This window comes from Pituophis catenifer, unplaced genomic scaffold (genome assembly GCF_029215685.1).
Source record: "Pituophis catenifer annectens isolate HBS135680 unplaced genomic scaffold, rPitCat1.0.hap2 SCAF_1, whole genome shotgun sequence".
NCBI classification, from domain to species: domain Eukaryota; kingdom Metazoa; phylum Chordata; class Lepidosauria; order Squamata; family Colubridae; genus Pituophis; species Pituophis catenifer.
Genome location: NW_027256881.1, coordinates 16151403 through 16175762, shown reverse-complemented (window position 1 = coordinate 16175762; position 24360 = coordinate 16151403). Strand labels below are relative to the sequence as shown.

The following is a 24360-nucleotide window of genomic DNA, read 5'->3' as shown; positions in this document are numbered from 1 at the left end:
AGTAAAGTAATGATCTCTGCTTTCCAGATCTCATGAGTTTAAATTAGCGGAGCACCAAAACCAGAGGTGAAATGCTCCTGGTTCAGACCAGATTGCCCGATCCGGTAGCGATGGTGGTGGGTAGTTCGGAGAACCGGTAGCAAAAATCCCTGCCCCCCCCATGCCCAGCTGAGCCGCGTGGTCATCAGAGGCTGGTTTTTTTATTTTTAAAAGCATTTTTCTACAATCTCTTCAGCCAAAAAAATGCTTTTAAAAGTAAAAAAAAACAGCCTCTGATGATCGCGCGGCTCAGCTGGGATCGTCAGAGCCTTTTAAAAGCATTTTTTCTACAACCTCTTCAGCCGAAGAGGCTGTAGGGAAAAAAATGCCTTTAAAAGCCTCTGGCAATCCCAGCTGAGTTGTCTGATCATCAGAGGCTTCTAAAAGTATTTTTTCTGCAACCCCTTCGGCCGAAAAGGTTGTAGAAAAAATGCTTTTAAAAGGAAAAAAAAAAAAGGTTTGCCACACCCACCCAGTCACATTACACCCCCACCAAGCCACGCCCACAGAACTGGTAGTAACAAATTTTAGATTTCACCCCTGACCAAAACTACCTAAATTTGGTCATTGGGTAAAAAATATTTTGATTACTTCAACCATGGACTTACACAGTGAAAATAGATGTTCTCACTTATTGGAAATGCTTGCAAACATTCTTACTCTAGATGGTCCAACACTGGAAGTTTTAAAGAAGAGATTGGACAACTATTTGTTTGAAATGGTAATGGGTTTCCTGCCTGAGCAGGGGGTTGGATTAGAAGACCTCCAAGGTCTCTCCCAACTCTGTTATTCTGTAGATTTTCTATACGGACCAAAATATGTCCCGCCCACTACCAACTCTATGATTTAGACACATGAACTTTGTGGAATAAACTCTGTAACCAGGGTATATAAGACAACAGAATTCACTTGCAGAAAGTGCTCTTTCACCCCAGGATTGCTGTCTTACTGGATGTTATCAAGACAATATCCATTTGTTGAGCTGCAGTGCCACCTCTATGGTGGCCAAGGCTGAAACTGCAGCTTCTCAGTCCAGTCACGGTTCAGCTGTTGGCAGCTGGATTTTGAATTAATTTCCAGTTTATAAGTGGTCTTCAAGAGCAGACTCAATATATTGCAGAAACACATCTGGTGGCTAAATCAACTGTTACCAAAAATATACGCTTTCTCATTGCCCAGTAGTTGTACTACATTAAAAGCATGAAATCTTTACAGATGATTCATCAGTACAAATAATTCTTGCTAGATTGCCTGTGAAAAGAGCAGGCATAACAGGCAGTACACAGAAATCAATCATACAGAGAACCAGTTTGATGTAGTGGTTAAGGAGCTGGGCTAGAACCAATAGATTTTATTTATTTCTTTATCAAATGTATTTGCCATCCATCTCGTGGTTCAAGGCAACTCTGAGTGGCTTGAATCACAAAACTCCCTTAGGTATAAAAACTGGGTGGGTGACTTTGGGACATTCACTCCTTCTCAGTCCAGCCCGTCTCAAAGGGTGGTTGTCATTGTTGCAAGGAAAATGGAGGCAAAGTATTAGATATGTTCACTTCCTTGAGTTATATACAAAAAAAAGTATAAAATAAATAATAATACAGTAACATTTGCCATGTCACAGAGACTTCTAATGACAATGCTGGGTCAATGAACAGCTGTATTCAAGCAACACATTTAAAGCCGTTGCTGAATTAACCTATTATCTGGGCCATGAATCACAAGCTAATTAAAAAAGCTAGACATGCACCACATATCAATGTCCTGATACACAATTTAAGAGAGGGGTGTGTGATTTTTTTAAAATGCAAGGGGTGCGTTTTGGCTTGGCATGCCACAACCTTATAAAAGTAAGGAAAAAGGAGTAATCTTTGATATCAAAATTTTGTTTTTATAAGCACTTCCCTGTATTTATCTGCAAACTCCGCCTGTTGTAAAAAAAAAAAAGCAGCTTTGAAATGTAGAGAGGCAATTTATAAAAATGCATTTTTGTGCTGTATTTGAGGATTTTTAATTATTTGGTTTGCCTGAGAAATCTTGAAATGGGGAGGGGGGGTTGGATGCAGGGTCTTTAACCGCTTGCTGTTTACCTAGGTCAGCGATTCTCAAACACTGGATGCCAGGAGCAATATATCTATCTATTGAGAATCAGCGCAGCAGGCAGCATAAATTACACAAAGAGGTAAATATCTTACATCTATTGCTTTCCAACCCAGCTGGAAGCATGCAGGTGGTCACTTATATTGCAAAACACGTTACCCAGGCAGTCTCGGGGGGGGGGGGGGAATCGCTGCGTTAGATGATCAGAACCTCCATTTTCAAAGGCATTCTACCCGTCGCAACTCCCCGATGCTATCGCCTTTCCGTCCTGCGTAGCGATTTCTCCTCTTGTAACTCCATAGAAAATAATCTCCCGCTTGATGAGATGAACCGCGTTTCTGCCTAGTGGGAATCATCTGTTTTTTTTTTCATTTCTATGCAACCAATCTGGATCTGCAAACAAATCCCCTTTGAAATAAACCGACAACAAACAGCACTGATGATGCTACCTACTATACAGTGGTACAGTAGTATTCACTTACTACTGTATAGTGCAGGGATCCCCAAACTTGGCACCTTTAAGAATTGTGGACTTCAACTCCCAGAATTCCTGAGCCATCTTGGCTATCTCAGGAATTCTGGGAGTTGAAGTCCACAAGTCTTAAAGGTGCCAAGTTTGAGGTCCTTTGATATAGTGAAATATTAATGCAATATCAGGGGTTTTCAATTCAATTGTACAGAATGTGAAGGATGTGTGCTGGTGTTTTATTTTTATAGTTATAATGTACACTGAAGATGGCATTTAACTTCGTTGTACGAGGTGCAACGACAATAAACTAACTTAACCTAGTTTACGTCTCCCAAGAAAACAAGCAAGCACAGAGAGCACCAAGGAGCCCTCATTTCCAACCCTTGAGCTGCAAATATTCTCCTTCATTGGTGCCCTTTGAAATAAGCAGGTGACTCTTCCCTTTTCTTATCTCTACGCCGCAAGTTTCCCTCAAGCCAAAATTTAACACTATCGGGACCACAACTCTCTTGCCTCTGCCGTCAAAAGACGAGTCCCGATCGCCTTTTGCGACATTCCGAGACGCTCGCCTCGCGCCCGTTAGGTTATAAGTATACTCTTAGCTCTAGGCCAGGGGTGGGCAAATATTGCCCCTTTATGACCTGTGGACTTCAACTCCCAGAATTCCTGAGCCAGCTTGGCTGTCTCAGGAATTCTGGGAGTTGAAGTCCACAGGTTGTAAGAGGGCCACAGTTGCCCACCCCTGCTCTAGGCGACTGTGGTTTTTGCGACTCGGCCACAAAATGAGGCCAGCCCTCTGTTGCTGTAGAGACACACACCCCCTCCTTCCCGTGCTCAGGTTTGCGGCGTTGCCGAAAAGCGACGCTATCACTGAATTAGACGACAGGGGGCCATCTTTCGCCGTGCCGCTCTGGCCCTGGAACAACTCCCACCACCACCACCCTACCGCGCACTCTCCAGCTCTGCTGTACGGCAGGGTCGCAAACCGCCACTGGGCGAGCGGACTTTGCGACGTTTGGGCGGAAGTGTGTCCTGAGGGAAAGAAGACGCGAGAGAGAAAGAGCGAAGACGGCCCTTCCTGATCTGTGACAGGAGTTCGCCTGAAAGGGAAGGAGCCGGAGGGCGGCCAAAGGCGGCCCGAGGGCTTCATGGGGAACGTGGGTAGCCACAGCGAGGGCGAGGAAGAAGAGGAGGAGGCGGCAGCGGAAGGAGGAGGGGGAGGAGGAGGAGGAACGGCGAGCATCGTCACCTGGAGCAATAGTAACGGCAACTGGGCCGCTGCCACCAGCGAGTCACCTCCACCGGGATCTATGGAGGCCGCCTTCCCGGGCGTAGCTTCCCCGCCGCCGGCTTCGTCGTCGTCGTCGTCGTCTTCCTCGGCCGCCTCGACCCTCCCGCCGCCGGCGGTGTTGCTCGGACAGGCCCGGCTGCGCGAGGAAGCCGCCGCTCGCCTGCGCGAGGTGCCCTCGGCCGAGCCGCTGCTCTCGCGCCACCACGCCGCCCTGGTGCGCTGGCTGGAGGAGCGCCTGGGCCGCGGGGAGCACGCCATCAGCCTCGAGCAGCTCTGCGAAGCTTTGGAGATCCGCGCCGGACCCGCGCAAGGGACGGCCGCCACCGCCGCCGGGGCAGGAGGGGATGCCGCTGCCGCTGCGGCCGAGGAGCGAGTCAGGAGCGAAGAGGTGAGCGCGGGAGGGAAGGGAAAGCTCAGGGCGGCCCGGGTTCAACTGCACCTGCAGGGCGAAAGGGCTGGCACCGTAACGCTTCTCTTCCAAGGATGGCAAAAAAAAAAAAAAAAAAAAAAGACTTGTTGCGCTCAGAGAGGCTTTCAGGGCATCTTTCTGATGTATGATGTGTATGATACGAGAATCATTGAACAATCAGAATAATAAGAGCAGGAAGGGACCTTGTAGGTCATCTAGTCCAACCCCACCCCACCCAAGCAGGAGATCTTACACCATTTCTGACAGATGGCCGTCCAATCTCTTCTTGAAAGTCTCAAGTGATGAAGTTCTCACAACTTCCGAAGGCAACTTCTGTTCCATTGGTTGATTGCTGTCACTGTCAGGAAATTTCTCCTTATTTTCAGGTTGAATTTCTCCTTGATCACTTTCCATCCATTATTCCTTGTTTGGCCTTCGGGTGCTTTGGAAAATAGGTTGACCCCTTCCTCTCTGTGGCAGCCCCTCAAATATTGGAAAACTTTTTTTTTTTTTTTTTTTTATTTGATTTATATGCCGCCCTTCTCCGGAGACTCAGGGCGGCTTACAATGCTTTAAGCAATAGCCTTCATTCTTTTGTATATTTTTATACAAAGTCAGCTTATTGCCCCCACAAACTGGGTCCTCATTTCACCTACCTTAGAAAGGATGGAAGGCTGAGTCAACCTTGAGCCTTGGAGAGATTCGAACCAGCAGAAATTGCAGGCAGCTGTGTTAATAACAGGGTGCACTAAACCCTTGTACTATCAAGGCTCTAAACTGCTATCATGTCTCCCCTGGTTCATTCCATTGTTCTTCCAATGGAATAGCAACCAACCAGTGGAATAGTTTGCCTTCAGAAGTTGTGGGTGCTCCAACACTGGAGGCTTTTAAGAAGAGACTGGACAGCCATCTGTCAGGAATAGTATAGGTCTCCTGTGAGAGCAGGGAATTGGACTAGATGACCTCCAAGGTCCCTTCCAACTCTATTACTGTTATTGAACTGCAGTTCTGTCTAGAGCTCACTTCCTGCCAGGTTCCACCATGCTCAGACCTAAGGAACAATGTTCAAAAGAACAGAATGAAGTCACTTCAAAAAAAAAAATTGTGTGGGACAGTGTTTTTGTTTTCCACTAAAGATGCATGGAGTGACTCAATAACTCTGGGTTACATTTAGTATTAAATGTATTATTGGAATTTTATCTTTGGCTTTCTCCTGAACCAATTAGCAGGCTTGAAGCATGTGCAGTTTTCACCAAGGATGCCATTAGGGAATACATTTGAAATAATGAGATTTGGAATGCCTACAAACATATTTTAAATCATGTATAGTTGAACCATAGAGAAATGGAGACCAATTGTCAGTATGATTTTAATGGAGCCCTTTCAGCATGTTTATTTTTAGATAAATACAGAGTACTAATCCTAATGTTTCCTTTTGGGGCATCAGTATTATGCAGAAAAAAATAGTAAACAAAATAAATTAGAATCTACTGGAGTTGGCTGACAGTTAAAATTTAGATTGAGTAATGATGGCAAGAGATAAGTGAAAAAGGTAAGTAAAATCTAATGAAAAATTTTATACCTTTTCCCCCCTTACCTATCATTGTTTCCACTATGTCTGTACACTGTCTCACATATTACTTTTTGTTCTTTAATCCCACTGTATTCAACTTTTCATTTTTTTCCTGACCAACTCTTCTGTATAACAAAATGGTTAGAAGCATGTTCTTATATGGCATCATTTTTCTTCTTCTGGCAAGCATTCATTCACAGACCATATATTTCCCCTGCCTATCAATTTTTCTTAAAATTTCTATCCATTTTCTCAAGTTTAATAAATTAGGCATATTTCATCTTATTCTATTTTTTTGTGATTTATCTCTAAAGCTGGAAATTGTTTACTGCATTTTATTGTTCAACACATTTTTATTGTAGGTCCATATTCCTTGTCGCATCATATAGTGCAATATTTGTGGCAACTTCTTTAGGTTCTTGGCCAACAACTTTATTGTTACATATAAAAAGTACAAGCATGTTTATGCAATCAATGACTCACACCAAATAGCTGTTGGCCATGCTTGATATATTCTCTTTATCACAGAGAAATGATCTGATAACAGGAGACTTTTGCACCAGTTCTTGTCGCAGACAGATCATTCCTCATGAAAAAGAGTTTAATGGGGGTTGCTAACCTCTACAGGGAGAAAGCATTGATTTAAGATGACCTGCCTAAAGTGCTTGATGAACATACAGGGTTTTCAGATGGGTTTAGGGAATTCAACAATTAGGGCAGCTTTATGGAATGTTTTGATAGCCTCTTGAATATGAAGGCAATAAGTATATACATAGGGCTGCTTCTTTCAGAATGACTTTGTTTTCTGATGAGTTTGGGGAAATTAAGTTAGCAAAGAGATACTTGGAGCAAGCTTGGGGAAAACGTGTGAATACAGCTGAAAATAGGCATGAGCAAAAAATTTGAGCCTACCTCATGTAATAAGGACAACAAAGCAAGATTACATTTCTGTGAGATGGGTAGCATATAAATATGATTCAATAAATAAGTTCTCACTCTTGTTTTGTCTGCAGAGTATTTGCCCATTGCAGAATTCAGAGTGTCCTAAACTCCTCTATAGAATTACAGCTAGAAGTTCCTGCTGGGAAATTACCTGGCAATTACCTGGTTAAGCATTTCAGGGATAAGGTTGCTCAAATTTCTCTTTGAAGCTGGGCGGACAGTATCTTGCTAGCTCCAATGATGTTATATCTAGTAGGGTAATGAAACATCTGCAAGAAAACAACCAAACTCAGGGAGCACCAAAGATCCCACAGTATCTTAAAATATTGCAGAAATGACATATTTACCTGAGTGGGCTTTGAGCCTGTGGCACTTGAGGAAGTGAGGAAATTGTTGAGAAAATGTTGGAGCAATAATTAAAGCTCTGGAAGACGTGATATCTTGCAGTTGGGAAACAGGCCGTAGTAAGGAGAAAAACTGCACTGATTGTCCTCATGGTTGTGGGTTATCATGATTGTCTTTATCCTCTCAGTGACAAATGCTGTCAAACACTGGGCCATCTGTGAGGATTGGGAATTGGAGGCATTTTTTTGTATTGATTACACTTCTGTTTGAGTGGGTGGATCTGACCCTGGCCCAAAAAATCCTGGCCTTGTTAGATCCTTGATAGGAAAAAAGGTTTATACTTAAGCCAAGCAAAATGGAGTGGATGTTAAGTCAGAAGCTGGCTGAATCCAGGTTAATGTCAAATATAACTCTTAGTAGGGTTATCCTTACTCAGCACAGGTTTACTACTACAGTTTTTTTTTGTTTTTTTGTTTCATAGTACCTATTACAAAAGCAGATGGAAGTTGTAGCTTATACTGCCTTTTGTTCAGCTCTAGTCAATGCACGAATTGGATTGGATTACTATAATTAGTTTTTAATGAAATTGCCCTCAAAAACCACCCAGGAACTTCAGCTGGTCCTGAATGCATCAGCACCAGCAGTTAAATTTACTGAGCAATCTAGACATTGCAAAGTTACACTACTGTTCTGAGAGCTATATTGATTAGCGGGTGTTTTCTGATTGCAGCTTAAGTTTTGGTCATTAAAGTTCCTTTTGGTTTGGAGCCTCGATATCTAAGACATCTCCTTTCCCAATTAGAGCCAGTTCTGATGACTGGGATGGATGCTAAAGATCCTTTAGTTTTAAATGATCAAGAAAAGTGCCAAAAGCACCTGAAGGCTAGATTAAATCAAGTAAAATTGAATCTGCAAAATATTTTGTTGCTTTTGCGGGAAGGGTGTGGAAAATAAATAATGTAATCAAAGATAATGTCAAGAGAAGTACAGTATTGCTTCTGGGCAAAGGTTCAGTGGACCACACCCTGTTAAAAAACAAGTTATTCAGATGAGAAAGCTGGTTGCTTTACGGTACATGCCTTCAAGCTGTAGCAAATGGCAAAGTTATCTTGCTTACTTATATTTCTGGAGTCCATTTCTGCAAATCCAATCATGCTATGGAATTATGCTATGGAATATATTGAAATAAAGTATGATCTTTAAAAAGTAACACATATATCTATTTAATTAAACATTAGAAAATTTAAATGCAATTCACAATATATGGTACATTGAATATTAAGACATATCATAAATAATGCTTGCAAATAGAAATAATCAAAGCAGCACTATAGCAGACAAAATCAAAATTATTGATTATTAAGTATAGTTAGATAAAATCTACCAGTACCTGAACAGAGAGAGCTTTGAATAATCAGTTTACTGCCTACTCTGTTTACATACCATTGATCTCAGAAAATTGCTGCTTAAGGTGTGGTAGGTGCTTAATACAGGTGAAACAAATGTATTCTGTATAAATAGTTTTAATTACACTACCGCTAAATATGCCCAGAGCCAAGTAATTATTAGTGTATATTTCTTCTTTGTTTCCTCACAATATCCCTTCATGGTCATTTTTATGGATTGAGACAGATTCATCAGAAATTATCCAAACTTTCAAGTCTTGTGCCCTCCAGATGGATTTGGGCTCCCATAATTGCCATTCATTATGGTTACCACTCTCAATAGCAATTTTTAGGTTCAGAGTTTTAACATATTTATTTGGAGAGCGCCATTCTATGTTAAGTGGATATCATCTAACACAGGGATGTATAGGTTATAAATGTTCTCCAAGATCATTTGCTTTCATCAGATAAAGCAAATCTGCTCAGCGGTATATCTACATTCGTTGAGGATAGAATCTTAAATAAGTATGAGATCCTTTCAAAGAGTCAGGGCTTATTGATTGAGCTGAAACTGCCATATTAAAAGTAGAAAATTATGTTCTTATGTTAGTCCATTTTGATATCAGTTAATACATTGTTTCATATAGATTATATTTGTAAAGTTCAGATGCAGCAACATTCTGTATGCATCAGTTTGCAGTGTTGACCCCTGTGTCTTGACAACCAGAATTGTATTTATGCTGTTTGGAAAGCAACTTAACATGTTTCAGAGAAAGGTCTTTGAATGTTTTGTTTCTTGTCATCAAATATTTGCAGTCAGTAAGGATACTGTAATCTAAAATTGTGGTTTATAGTTACCTTAACTGCAGAGATCAGAAAATCTGAGGCCTTCACCACCATTAATATCAATCCTTTCTGTGGTTGGACTGTGGTAATAGGGAACAGTTGCCAGGAGAAATATGAGCATTTGTTTCTTCAGGCGGGGCATACTTAAAGCCTGTCACTCAAGTTTGTATATGTTTTGCTTTGCATATTATCCCAGGAAAACCAAGTGTCATTTATTTGTAATGACTGCAGTTCTTGATTTCTCCTATGAGAGACCTTTTACAGAATTTAATTTTTTATAACTGTGATTTGTGATTACTATTATTATTAGAGATAATTATATGAGAGTTATTTCTTTAGAATCTCAGAAAGGTGTTTGAGCAAGATGGTGTTAATGCTGACCAAATTCTAATCAAGAATTTGTTGGTTTCTAACAGCTGATGGGTATGATAAGTACTGAGAGGCTCTTCTAACTTTTTTCCCCCCACTAGGCTTTTGCTCAGTTTGATCCTGAGGGTGATGGCACGGTGGATGTGGAAAATATGCTGGAGGTTCTCAAGAATTCCAGTGGTGCAAATTTGCAAGGAGAGCTTAGTCACGTAATCCGGCAGATGCAGAGTTGTTCACTTATTCCAGGTAAGAAAGAAGGAAGGAACATATTCCTGTCATCTTCACTTAAATGATCTTTGATTTTTGATCTTTGAGGCCTTGGAGAGTCCTGGTTTGGATGAATACAGCTTTTAAGAAATATGATGTTTCAAGTTGTGTACATGCATATATATTTTGTCTACTGCCTGAAATAAAATATTATTTAAGTTCATGGAGCTCTTCCAAATTTTTAGAGAGAAGAGGGGAACAAAATTATATTTTCAATGTCCTTATTTTATCTCCAGATTTTTTTTTAAAAAAAAGCTAACTGAACCTTACAACCTAGAATTGGAAACGTTTATAAAAATGCCTACAATTAAGTTTAATATGAAAATGTGTTCATAGGCCCTTCTAAGATAAGATAAACAAATCAGATATTGTCAATTTAATGTATTAATACAATGGAACCATTGATTACTTTTTTTATGGATACATAATCAAATCATGGATAGCATTTAAATCATGACATAAGTTTCTGCTAAGCAATAATTCCACACAGATTCCACACAATCAAAATTAACCCATACATTTATAGCATTTATTTTTCTTGAGTTTTACTCTTTTTTCCCAGCTCGATTTGATTGGTTGATTGATTGTGTGCCATAAAGTTGTTGTCAACTCAGACACCATATGGATAGTTTTTGATAATCTGTCCCTAACCTGGTTTTTCAGGTCATCCAATGATGCACCCAAAGCCACTATAACTGAGTTCATCTGTTTGACTACTAGTCATCCTCCTCTTCTTTCTTTCTTTCTTTCTTTCTTTCTTTCTTTCTTTCTTTCTTTCTTTCTTTCTTTCTTTCTTCCTTCCTTCCTTCCTTCCTTCCTTCCTTCCTTCCTTCCTTCCTTCCTTCCTTCCTTCCTTCCTTCCTTCCTTCTTTCTTTCTTTCTTTCTTTCTTTCTTTCTTTCTTTCTTTCTTTCTTTCTTTCTTTCTTTCCCTGCATTAGAGTTTTCACCAGAGAGTGATAATGTGTCCAAAGTAGGATGATTTGAATCTGGCCATTTGTGCTTTGAATGAGAACTCTGGTTTGGTTTGTCTTCTCAGGATATTCTCCAGCACTCAATTTAAAAGCACCTATAATTTCCATTTGTGATGAGGTTTTATTAAACTCCCAGAGTGAATATATATGGGAAAGGATATGGTAGAATAAAATGAGCTTTCCCACCAACTTTTATATGCTTTTCCCTAAGGATCTTTTCTTTTTCTTGCAGGTTTTATAGATATATTTTCAGACTCAAATGAGCGCCTTAGTCTTCATGCTACTATGATTCTTAGATTTCTGCATCGGCATCGTATCACCAGCACTGTTATCCCATATCCTGTCTTGGAATACTTTAACAATATTTGCACTATGCGATCTTCTGTACTAAAGGATTCTTTAGATCGACTACTCCTAAAAGAAAAGGGTATTAAAAATTAATTTTTAATAGATTTACTTTGGGCTTGCTTATTTAAAATATTTATATCCTGTTTTTCTGTTGCTAAACCTTGAATATAGTTTTCAAAATTGGATACCAATGCAGTCTATATTGAACTGAAATCAAAAAAACATATATTTCAATTGCAATTGATTCGTTTACATTTGGAATGCACCACTTAAATACACATACTCATACCCGTTCTCACTCCTATGTCCTTCATCTCATGGTGGCATCCTAAATAAGGCTTCCAATGCTGATATTACAAAAAAGACAGGCTTGTATGAGAGAAGGAATTTGTTTAGAAAGTCTCCTGTAATCAAAGTAAATAGGCTGACAGTTGGGATTCATAATAATCTGACTTTTGTATTTGGTTTTGATAAAATTAGTTAGTGGTGTGTTGCCCTATGTGCTTTTCTTCAATTCCCCTAATACTTACGAAGACAATGATTTAAAGCAGGATTCCCCATAGTGGTCAGTATCAACCCAGTATCAAACAGTATCAACAGAGCCTGTAGTACAGTGGACTAAAGCACTGTTATTAACATCTGCTTGCAATTACTGCAAGTTCAAATCTCACCAGGCTCAAGGTTGACTCAGCCTTCCATCCTTTCAAAGGTAGGTAAAATGAGGACCCAGATTGTGGGGGCAATAAGCTGACTTTGTATAAATATACAAAAGTATGAAGGCTATTGCTTAACGCATTGTAAGCCGCCCTGAGTCTCCGCAGAAGGGCAGCATATAAATTAAAGCAAAAAAACAAAAACAAAAAACAAAAAAACCCAAGGGACAATGGGGGTTGACCAAAACTGGCTGATGATACCATTATTATTTATATTATTGGTTAAAGTAGTATTTATTAAATTGTTTTCATATAATAAATGTTTGGGGGGCAGTCAAGGAACAATCTCAAAATTCATGAAAAGGTTGATGAGCTGAAGAATTTGGGGATCCCTGATTTACAACATATTTATAGAATTATTTTTCTCTGATGCTCTTCTTTTCCTGGAAGGATTGTGCCACTAAAGAAGCAAGCTGCAGCATTGTGTAATTGTTAATTTAGGAAAGTGGATTTGAATGCTTTTAAGTGGAGCAGAGCCAAAACCACTTAGTGTTCTAGGTGTTTATTTCTTTCTCATTCCTCTTCTAAGTAAAAGGCCATTTTGCAGAATTTTCCTTAAGTGTTCTGCAGCATTTTGGTGGCCATCTCTCTTTTCTACTTAAGATGACCTAGAACAATGCTAGGGCTGAAGCATGAAGGAAGCTACAAAGCAGCAACTATTCCAGGATCTAGTGCTGTCCTTTGCTCCTCTCCTTCTTGAAAAACTTTAGAAAATAATGAATTGCTCTTTCATTGCAGCAGAGACCCATTCCTGAGAAACCATTGAGGAATGTTTCTCACACTGAAAAACTGAAGTCAAATTATTCCATACATTCCTTTGCCCATAAATAGTGTGGTAAATTTGATTTGCTCAAATCAGTCAACAGTTTCGTTTGGATTTTTTGTTTCGTTATTCAAACAAGTGCATATTAGTCAGCAAAACTGGGGAAGAAGTGCTTCCCTCTTTTTTTATGAAACTGAATAGAGACAGCTACAGATGTCAAAAACCACAAGCAAGAAAAATATTAAAAATTAATGTAGAAGTAGCAGGCTCGGTAATCACCAAACAGGAGTGGGTGAAATTCTTTTCTTCAAATTTTAGTTCTATTCACTATGGGATGAGGTGAATTTTATGATTTCTGAGAATGCAGTTTTTATAAGCTTTTAGCTAAACACTTTAGAATGTGGCTTGCAAACTGTATTCTGAGTTTGTGGTGCCACATTTTGAAGGTAGCCACCATGAAAAGAGAGAGCAGACATTCACAAAGAACGGTGGACTATCTATCTGATCTCAAATGTATCAGTGGTTGGTTGCTACCGGTTCGCCCCGGATCGGGCAAACCAGTAGCAGTGGTGGCAGGAGGCTCTGCCTACCCTCCCGGATGCTTCTGAGCATGCATAGAAGCATCACGCACCCACAAGCGAACTGGTAGCGATGGGATTTGAAACCCATTACTGAAATGTATGTCTCGAATGTATGTCTCTAGGAAGTTAACACTTAAAAGAAAAACAGTATACAAATTGATAATGACATCTGTTGATAATGAGTGCTTCTGATTCTCCTGTTTCTCCCTATATCCAATCATTTTACAGAGAGCCCTAGTGATTTAAATGGAAACCAGGAATTGGACAAACTCAAATCAGTTTCTAAGTGCTACACCCATATAGAAACCTCCTCTAATTCAGCCGATATAGACAAAATGACAAATGGAGAAACTTCCTCCTTCTGGCAATCAGATGGGAGTGCTCGATCACACTGGATACGGTGAGACCTTCTTGCTAAATATTAATAAACTGTCTAAAATGGCTAGAATAAAATCTGACTATCATGGAAATTGATTTATAATTCTGTTAATAGAAGACTCCCAGGTGTTAGGGTTGGTACAACTGGATTCATTTAACCAGCCAAGTTTGTATAATACTCATAAATTGGGCCTGGCCCCAGCCTAATGCTGGCATATACTTAAAACATATGAAATCTGACCTGGCCAAAAAAACCAAAAAGCATTTCTCTTATACCAGTTGATGGATTTGAAATAGCATACTATGATTATCATTCAGGACTATTAATTGATTGCTTAATATGTTAAATGTTATGATATGTTAAAAGATAAATGTTTCAATGATAAATGTTAAATTATATGTTAAATTTGCATAAGAGAAACCTTTTTCTAAAGGGAAAAATCTTTTCTCTCTTCACAGTCTTCAGAATCATGCCTTCTTGTATCAGAGAAAATTGAATTTTTAGCTAGATTTTGTGTAGTATATATTATATGCACATATACATGGTATATATTACAAATAATTTAATAGAATAAAAATGATAAAAATATTTTAAAATAAAAACGGTAAAAATGCCTGGATAAAAGCAGTGTGTTAAAAGACCAGGGTTAATGACTGGATATGGCTAACACACATTTGGAATTTTTAAAAGATCCTTTAAACATGTAGCTTTTATCAATCTACAATGCAATTCTATGCATCTCTGATAACCTGTTTTAGGTAAATGGAATTTTATTTCTTGTTAAGTGTGTATATGTTCCTTCAATTTATATGGCAACCCATCTCAAATATATGACTTTAGGCAACTGACAAGAAATTAAAACAGTTAAAAACATCATAACATAAAAAACAAAAACACAACAGCCAAGATAAAACCATCCAGCACAATCAGTCTATATCAGGGGTGTCAATTGATTTCATTGAGGGCTGCATCAGGGTTGTGTTTGACCTTGGGAGGAAGTGGGCATGGCCAGCAGGGGCGTGGCCAGCTCGACATCACGTTGGGGGCACTTGTGGTGGCCTGAGTGCTCTGTCAGCGAAAATGGAGCAAGTTCTGTTTTCGCTGGCAGAGGGTTGCAGGAGTTGCAGAGGCACCGGGGGCCAGTCCTTCCTTCACTGTTTCCAGGGCGGCCCTCAAGGGAGTCTTCAGTTGACACCCCTGGTTTATATATCTCTCTATATATTTATATCTGTAGCAATATAACTAGGAATGCAGCCAAATGTTGCAGTCTTTTGTTTTATCAAGATTCATTGAAATGGAAAATTGTTTTATCTTTCTCATGAAATATAAGCCTATCAATTGATATAGTCATACTTGCTATAGTATGCTATTTTCTGTCAAGTAGACTACAGTTGAACCTATTTTTGTATTGGTTGCTGAGAAATGTGAGTATTGAAGGCATTCCTCTTGGTTTTTTCATGTTTTCATGAATAATGCTTGTATTAAAAGTTTCCATAACAGTGTTATATCATCACACCTTAATTGTCCTGCGTTTGTGTTTTTATATTTCATTGCATATATTCTTACTTTGTGAGCCAATGAGGCTCACAATGGTTGCAGTTGATAAATAAACTCTTTCTTTCTGCCTTGCAGTTTAAAGATGAAACCAGATGTCATTCTGAGGCACCTCTCCATTGCTGTCGCGGCAAACGACCAGAGTTACATGCCCCAGCAAATTACAGTAGCAGTTGGAAGGACTCCCAACAATCTCCAGGAGGTCCGAGATGTTCACATTCCCAGCAATGTTACTGGATACGTGACATTGTTGGAAAACGCTAACATTAGTCAGATGTGTGAGTCAATAACAATACAATTGGCTTTTTTTTGCTGTTGATTTTTTAAAAAATTTAAGTAAATTACTGAATGACTTGGAAGCTAAAGGGAGAACTTTGCAAACAAGTTTGCAGGTTTTAAAATACTCCTTTTTCCACCAAATTATAGGAATATAATTGCAAATACATTATTTGTGTTGTGGCTTACTTTTCCTATCCCTGAATAGGAATATGTAGGGAACTTCAGGAAGGACGTTATATTTGATGTGCTTTTAAAGAAGGTGCAAGCATCCATTGCTATTATTTACTAAAGCTGAATGAGAAAAATCACTCTTTTCTTCACCCTGGCTTTCTCTATGAGAAAGAACATATTTCTTTTTTATTAAAAGTTTGAAGGAGATAGAAGCAGCAAGGCACTGCTGCAGCGCTCTGCAAATGTGGAACCTGAGGAAGCTTCTCCATGGAGAAAAGAGATGGTTTTATCCCTATAAGGTTAGCCTTTTCAGAAGCATCAGATGTGCCAATCTGCCATTCCTTTTCTTTGTAGAAGGTAGATAGCAGGGGTGAAATTCAGCCGGTTCCTACCAGATTGCGCGATACGGTAGGGCCGACTGTGTGAAGCCCTGCCCACCCGTGTGGACGTCATGACGTCCCTATTTTTGCAACAATTTTCAGCCTCTGCACATGCGCAGAAGGCTTTGCGTGCACATTTGCGAACCGGTAGGGAAGGTATGTGAATTTCACCCCTGGTAGGAAGCTATGGGTACATTTTCTCTCTTCCATTTTTTGGAGTTTTGCAGGCAAGAGCAATGAGGTCCAACAGATACTTTGTTAACAGTTTTGATAGAGAAAAATCTTTTTTCTGTTTGTTGAGAAGGAAGTTAGTGGTAGTTGAGTCTTTCTGCAAATTGGGCTTTTAAAGAAATTGCAACCACCATCTCCTGTTGGCTTTTTAGAATGAAAAAGAGACTGTCCTCAAAATCTTTTTTCTCTTGTGGTCATGTTGGTTTTTTTCAGGAAATACTGTAGCTGTGTGTTGCTTTCTTTAAAAAAGGAGCCTGTAAAATAGAAAATAGTTTCTTTTCTGAAGAACCTGAGAGGAAAGGGGAGGGAGCTTCTCACAAGTAGGAGATAGACATACAGATGTAAAAGGGGCTCATCTCTTAATCAAGAGATGACAATGTGTTCACCACCTCTTCCATCAGATACTTTAATTACAAATATGTTTCCTCCTAGCAGAACCTTCATCCGTTCGTAGCACCTATAAACTTACAAAAATACTTATTTCTTAGAATTCTGTCCTGAGATTGTAGTTTGGTCCATTGCAAGCATCATTATCTGTGCAAACAGAAGCCTTGAATCTTTGGTTGTTTATTTGTGTAGAAATGGAATAGGGCCACCTAAAAATAAGATTATTTTACATAAGCAGGCACTTTAATAATAAGAAATGATTTCAGTGGAGACAGGGCATAGATTATTGGGAGCACAGACACAAGAGCGACTCTGGATTTTATAATACCCAAATAAGGTTATACTCAGGACTCTATATGCATACGTATGTACACATGTCTAAAAATAAGAAAAAACTCAAAAATTATTTGGAACTTTCCAGTATGTACAGAATGTTGATGTACCAGTTTGTTATAAGGAGGAAAATTTCCTGCACTTAAATACGTTTGGGTTTCTCTCGTATGTTTCATACTGTAAGAAGAGGGTGACAGCACTTTCTCCTGTTCTTTTTTGAAATCTCCCTCCTTTGAACTCTGAACTTTTAGGTTTTCAAGGTCAATCAGCACTAAACAGGATCACTTTTTAGATTTAGACCTATATTGATTACAGATCTCAGTTATTTGTCTGAATTCTTGATTGTGTGAATATGCCTACAATATTTCAGGAATCACTAAAATTTCTCTTTGGGCAATAGTCATATATCGTAATTATAACTAACCCTTAAATATATATGCTGGCAGTGACAATCAAAACAAAATCCTTTTTTTTAAAATCATGAAATTGTTGCCTAGGCTGGGTAGATCAGCAGTGTTCAGAATCAGTCCGTGAGATCAGAGACAAGAGAAACCCCACTGGAGTAGATATGATAGGACTGAAAGAATTACATTATGTGGAGTATTTCTTGGGTTTGTCTAAGAAAAGTTTTCACTTTAAAACAGTTGTGGTGGTAATGGAGCCCTGTTTCAGAATAATTAAACAGTGATAATGTTTAGGAATAGGAATAATGGAGGCCAATCCATTCTGTTCCCTTCTGCCATTTTTTAAAAACTATGCTATTACAGTATCTCCCCACCCCAATGCATTATTGCTGGGTGTATACTTTCCTCTGTGATTAATAGTTTGAGGGAAGGTAATTGGATCAGAAAAAATAGTGCAGGTTGACTTGTATCCCGATCCAAATGGAATTCTACTTCCCTTTGTAATTTCTGGTTTTATTTCTCCCCCTAAGTAACTACTTTAGCAGTTTTGCTGTTGATATAATATACTGTCTTAATTCCTTGTAAATTTGATTGATTACTTAGATGTAGGAATTTATTCTTAATTTTGGCAATTGAGTTCTGAACTCCAACCTTATAATCATTGAGAAGAAATAATGCTCTAATAAGTCAGAGATGGTGAATTACTTGTTCTGGTTTTCCCCCCTCTTTTTTTTTTTTTTTTTGTAGAACTCCAACATAAGATACATCAGCCTCAAGTGGCAGAACTTAGTTCCTACTAAGTTATCATGGTATCATAGGAGTTGTTCTCATGGTGCTGGGACATTCATTTGTTGAAATTGTCGGGTGTTGTGCTTTTTATTTCAATAGACTCGTTCAGAAGGATATACCAGATGATTGAATTTGTATTAATCCAGTTAGGTTATGGAATGCCATTTTGCAATTCTCCAAAGCCCCAAAACCAGAACTGACATTGTCACAGGAGTATTGCTGGCCATTTAAAACTGTTACATTTGACAGACATGGGAACTATGTAGGTTTCCTTTGCTTTTTTGCTCTTAAATCATATCTTTTTCCATTTAAATTCACCGGGGGAGGTTGAGTGTTTGTGTTCAGCACATGTACTGATACAGATGTGCCCTGCTGGAGATGATGCTGCAGTGTTTGCTTGCATTTAACTTGCTTGCTTTCCCACTGTTAAAAGATTCATAGTCTAGTCCTTTCAAGGTCATGATTCTAAAAGAGTCTAGTATAGTTTTCAATTGATATCTTTTTGAGCTGGCAAGAGGTTACTTATTTCTCTGGTGCTTCCTATGAAAGCATCTATTCATTACTCTTGGCATGAGAAATTATTAGAAATCAATATTTAGAATGACTTCTGAGAAATAAATTACTATTACTACAACAACAAAGATGTGTAGTTTTCCCATTGTAACCTGATTATGAAAATGGCTAGGCATTTACTTTTTCTAAATTATCAATTTTTCCCACTGCTTCAGGAGCACACTCTTATCTTTCACATTCCCCATACAAACTGTCTTGCAGAGGATCTTCAGAAAGTTGTTGAAAGATTAATTTAATTGTGTAGCCATGTGCCTTCAAAGCTGTTCTTAAATGGCATATCAAGAACTGACTGACTTCTGAAATTTTCAGTTTGGCCCTTGAGTGGAAGAAATTACCTTTGTTTGATATTCTTGACAGATGTACAGATTAACATCAAGCGTTGCCTTAGTGATGGATGTGACACAAGAATTCATGGTCTCAGGGCTATTGGGTACCAAAGAGTGAAAAAAGACTGTGTCTCTGTATGTGATGCTTCAGCAATCTGGTACTGGTCACTTTTGACCTCTCTGGTCACAGCATCTATGGAAACCAACCCTGCGATTGTTCATGCCATTCTGCAAAATACCCAGTAAGTTCTCTCCTCTTTCAGCATGTGAACTCTCCTTAAATCACTTTTCTGTTTTGTAGTGTGAACATACCTTCTTGTATATTCCTTTATAGCATTAAAGAACAATATTCATCCATATTCACATTTAACCTTGGTATTCAGCCAGGTCAGCCTTCCCTAAATTTGGCACCTGCCAGGCTTTAACTCTCAGCAGTAATCATGCTGGCTAAGAAAATATGGAAATTGTTTTTTTGTTTTTTTTTTTGATTTATATGCCGCCCTTCTCCGGAGACTCAGGGCGGCTTACAGTGCGTTAAGCAGTAGCCTTCATACTTCTGTATATTTATACAAAGTCAGCTTATTGCCCCCACAAACTGGGTCCTCATTTAACCTACCTTAGAAAGGATGGAAGGCTGAGTCAACCTTGAGCCTGGTAAGATTCGAACCTGCAGAAATTGCAGGCAGCTGTGTTAATAACAGGGTGCATTAAACCACTGTACTACCAAGGCTCCTTATAAGGTTATATATATAAGGTTATATAAGGTTCACTTATCTAGAGGGGATTCAGGTAAAAAAGGTTGCTCTGCAGTTTATGTTTGGAACTTTGAATAACAGTATATAAATATATTTAATCCAGGAATGCAAAAAACTGATTTAAAAACTTTGATTTTAAAATATAAAATATGATAAAAAAACTTTGTTGATTTGGAACAATTTCCTGCTGCCCATAGTCCTACAGCCTATAAATTTTATAAATACATGCTTCACTTTTATTAATGTAGTATAAACATGCTTCAAAATGAAGCAGGCAATATCTAACTGCTCTTGTACAAAATACAAGATAGGAAAATCAGATGCCTTATCCTTTTCCTTTGCTGGTTTGTCTGCCTTAGAAGCAATGCAACTCATGAAATAAAGTCTCCATTTGGAATGATGGTTTTTAAGTGATTTTAAAATGCTTTATTATTTTATGCATCATAATGAAAGTTAAAACTCAAAAACAGTTAAAAAACTGTAAGCTATTACTTTCAAAAATAAAATTGTATAAAGTTATGAAATTACCGTATTTTTCAGAGTATAAGACGCACCTTTTTCCCCCTTAAAAGGGGGTGAAAATTTAGGTGTGTCTTATACACCGAATGTAACCCCGCCCACCCACTGGCCCCCACCCTTTGGCCTCTGCCTCGCAGCAGTTACCTCCTTGCAAGCAAACAGCAAGAAAAAACAGCTCCTTTCAGCTTCAGCACAGCCTAATTAGTACAAGTTGATTGGATCAGCCTCCCAACTCTCAGCTGTTTTGCACAGGGCTCTGCTGCTTGCTGCAAAGAAGTAAATTGCTGGAGCAGATTTTTTTTCCTTGTGCTAATCAAGCTATGCTGAAAAAGAAAATGAAAAGCAGGCTGTTTGCTGCAACGAGGCAAACAGAGGCAGAGGTAGAGGGAGATTTCTTTTTCTTCTTTTCCTCGCCAAAAAAGATAGGTGCATCTTATACTCCGGTGCATCTTATACTCTGAAAAATACGGTAACTTAATCACTAAATACTTTCTTCCCTGCCTCCATGGAGTGGAGGAAAAGCTGCAGGCAACCTAAAAATATTAACTGCTAGCCTAGTAGCCAAAAGATTCAAGATCCATATACTGTAAATGCTACTTTTTAGATAACTATGTTGATGATCAGCCAATTTTTAAATGCACCTTCAGGAAAATACTAAGAAGTACATCACAGGACTGGATGACATGGATTAAACCAATTTGATTGCAAGATGGGATGTTTTTGTTTCTCATAGAAATTAATTTCCTTGAATTCTCTGTAGAATAAGCTCTCATGATTGAGCCTCTTATAGGGCAAGTGTCTGAGTATTCATTAACAATCTGCTTTCAGGAATCTGAATGGCTAAAAACAAGCAGAGTTTGCTAAAACACAAAGTAAAGGCAAATGTAATTAAGTCCCTTGTTCCTTTGTTGCCAGATTCTTGGCAAATATTACCCATTGTGGCTGTCTTTTTGTGATGGGCTTGAGGGAATTACTGATGGCCTTCTTTCCCTTCCCCTCTAGGAAGGCATTGCAGCATATGCCACCTCTGTCTCTGTCTCCAGGCTCCACAGACATTTCAAGTTTCTTATCTTCCAATGTTTTGGAAGAAGTGGACAATTTTCTCCTGGGAATTACCAGGTATGATAAGAGTTAAGCTAGAATATAAAAGGGGAGGATGGTGGCAAGGTAGAATAAACTGCAAGTTTTTTTAAATTTAAACTTTCTTTTTTCATTCCAGTTATTGTGCCTCTCCAGAAGTAGAACTTACGCTGCTAGCTTTTTCTCTGGCCAGAGGGAGCCTGACCAAAGTGTTGAATTCACTTTGCACAATTGCTGGCCACTTGGAAACTACTTATAAGGCTGCTTCTCTCATTACTTCCATGGCTACAGTCAGGCAAAACCTGCTCTACAAATATGGTAACCATCGCTGGAAACTTTGGGCTTGGGGATGTTTAGTCCACTCTGTGCCAAACTTTAGCAGATAACCTATTGTTGCCACCAGGAGTTTGTTTTGTTTCTCTGCTAGCCTTCCTTAAGCCACATCACAGGGAGGCAGCCTACAGGCCACCTGAGGTTTTCCAGCATCCCACACATCTCTGAGATTATACTGATGATATCCAGTGTCAAGATGGCCCACTTTATACTGTGTGGTGCAATATTTGGGAGCAAATTAAAGGTGGGAATGAATGTGGGAGGCCTCTGAAAGTCGAGTCATTTCTATTCCCATCTTTAATACTCCCATTTCCTACAACCATGAAAGCCATTTTTGTGCTACATATCATGAGCATTATTTTGTGTGCCCCCCCCCTCGTGTTGGGAGGTTTAAGGATGAGAACAAAAGAGGGTTGCCTCTCAGAAGCTCTAACCCCTTTTCCACTCTTTTCTCAAGCCCCCAAATGATTCTGATCCCAGTTGAACATCTTAAGCTCTGTGATACGCTGACTTTCATGGAGTCAAGCGATCAGGATGTTTCTGAGCAGTGGCCAAATAATTTTATTATAGTAGTAGAATTTAATTCAGTCTTTTGCATGCAAATCCGTACCTGATTCTCCTCCCCATTTTTCCCTGAAGTTGACTATTTCCCACAGCATCTGTTGTGGGAAAATAACCCCAGTTATTTACCTCCCTTTGTTTCACTCAGTTTAACAGTTTACTAGAAGAACACACGTGTACTCAGTTCATTTTAGTGACCGTTTGCAGTTAAATGGCACTGAAAAAAATTGACTTATGGCCATTTTTCACGTTTACGATCGTTGCACTATTCTTATGGTCATGTAATCAAAATTTGGCTGTTTGGCAACTGACATGTACTTAGGACGGTTGCAGTGTGCCAATGTCACGTGATTACCTTTTGCAACCTTCTGACAAGCCAAGTCAATGGGGAAACCAGATTCACTTAGCAACTGTGTTATTAATTTAACAATTTCAGTCATTCACTTAACTGTGGCAAGAAAGGTTGCAAAATGGTGCAAAATTCACTTAACAACTATCTTGCTGAGCAATGGAAATTTTGCACTCAGTTATGGGCATAAATCAAGGACTACCTGTATAAGTGTTTCTTGAATCTTCAGTATAATGCAGCATTTGTACTGTTGAAAATATATTGGGCAGAATAAATTTTAAGTTTTTCTTTCAGTCACATACTTCTGCTTGTAAATGTTGGACCTGGAGTCATCCTTGTGAACTGGAGCTGAAAGAGTTTGACTCAATTGGGCACCCTTTATCTCTTCTAAAGCTTCTCTGCTTTTTCTAGGAACAGCCCTGCAGCTAACTCTGCAAGCTTGTGATGTCAAAGGGAAGGAAGACAAATCAGGACCTGAAAATATGCTCGTGGAACCATGGACAGGAGATGGTAAGGTCCTCCTTTGATTCTCATTTTCAACTCAGTAAAAACATATCCATCTTGCTCTTCTGCCTCAGACAGAGATATCAAAGTGCCGTACAATAAAACAGTGATTCAGAAAATTAAAAGCCCAATAAACAGAAAAGAGCAATGATATCAAACAACAATACAAATGTGTGACATTTCCACAAGACAGCCATCATCACGGTAGAAAGTGGTTTTCATTTATCATAAACTATTCAGTATTATGGTGGTAAAAGCTGGCAATTTGAATTGAGGCTGGAAACAAAAGCAATATGCCAAATAATAGGCATTTTTAAAGCATTTTCTCAGACATGTTATGAACAACCAAAAGCTTTTAGATGTTCTTCAGAGCCAATTCCATATTCAGCATATTGCATTAGAACTGGGCATGTGTAACAGTGGCTTGAAATACAAGTAGTCCTCAGTCAACAACAGCAATTGGGACTGAAATTTCCATCACTAAGTGACACACTCATAAAGCACAACTGCACATGACCATGCTGCTCAGCAATTGGGACCGGAATTTCCATCACTAAGTGACACACTCATAAAGCACAACTGCACATGACCATGCTGCTTAGTGACACAACTTACCGTTGCTGCTGTTAGGCAATTCCTGCAACATCACATAGCTGCCATTTGCAACCTCCTACTGGTTTCCCCCATTAATTTTGCTTGTTGGAAGCAAGCAATCAAGGTCACAAACGGTGATCACATGACCATGAGACACTTGTGATGTTGTAAATGTGAATCAGTCACCGAGCACCGAGATATTGATCACATAACATACGTCTACCCAGAACTTTGAGGACTGATCATAAGTATCATTTGTTTGGTGCTGTTGTAAGTTTGAATAGTCACTGAATGAGTGGTCATTAAGTGAGGATCATCTTTGCATTTTATACCCTAGCCAGTCATCAGGAGTAAAGCAAGTTCCAAGAGCACACTCAAATTGCGAACTTAATTCTTAGACACAATTAAGTTTTAATTAATGTGCACACCAATTGCACAGTTTCAAGCAAA

The 24360-nt window shown here is 39.0% G+C and overlaps 1 protein-coding gene across 1 annotated transcript in view; it reads left to right on the top strand.

The window, feature by feature from the left end:
• The first annotated feature begins 3656 nt into the window (after positions 1-3656).
• Positions 3657-24360, top strand: part of ZZEF1 (zinc finger ZZ-type and EF-hand domain containing 1) — a 78894-nt gene continuing 58190 nt past the window's right edge. Inside the window, exons 1-9 of the mRNA XM_070932096.1 lie at positions 3657-4284; positions 9867-10011; positions 11237-11431; positions 13638-13809; positions 15421-15620; positions 19247-19457; positions 21492-21608; positions 21709-21887; positions 23224-23322. Of these exons, the coding sequence (XP_070788197.1) occupies positions 3754-4284; positions 9867-10011; positions 11237-11431; positions 13638-13809; positions 15421-15620; positions 19247-19457; positions 21492-21608; positions 21709-21887; positions 23224-23322 (1849 nt within the window). The 5' untranslated portion in view covers positions 3657-3753. The remainder of the gene's footprint in view (positions 4285-9866; positions 10012-11236; positions 11432-13637; positions 13810-15420; positions 15621-19246; positions 19458-21491; positions 21609-21708; positions 21888-23223; positions 23323-24360) is intronic.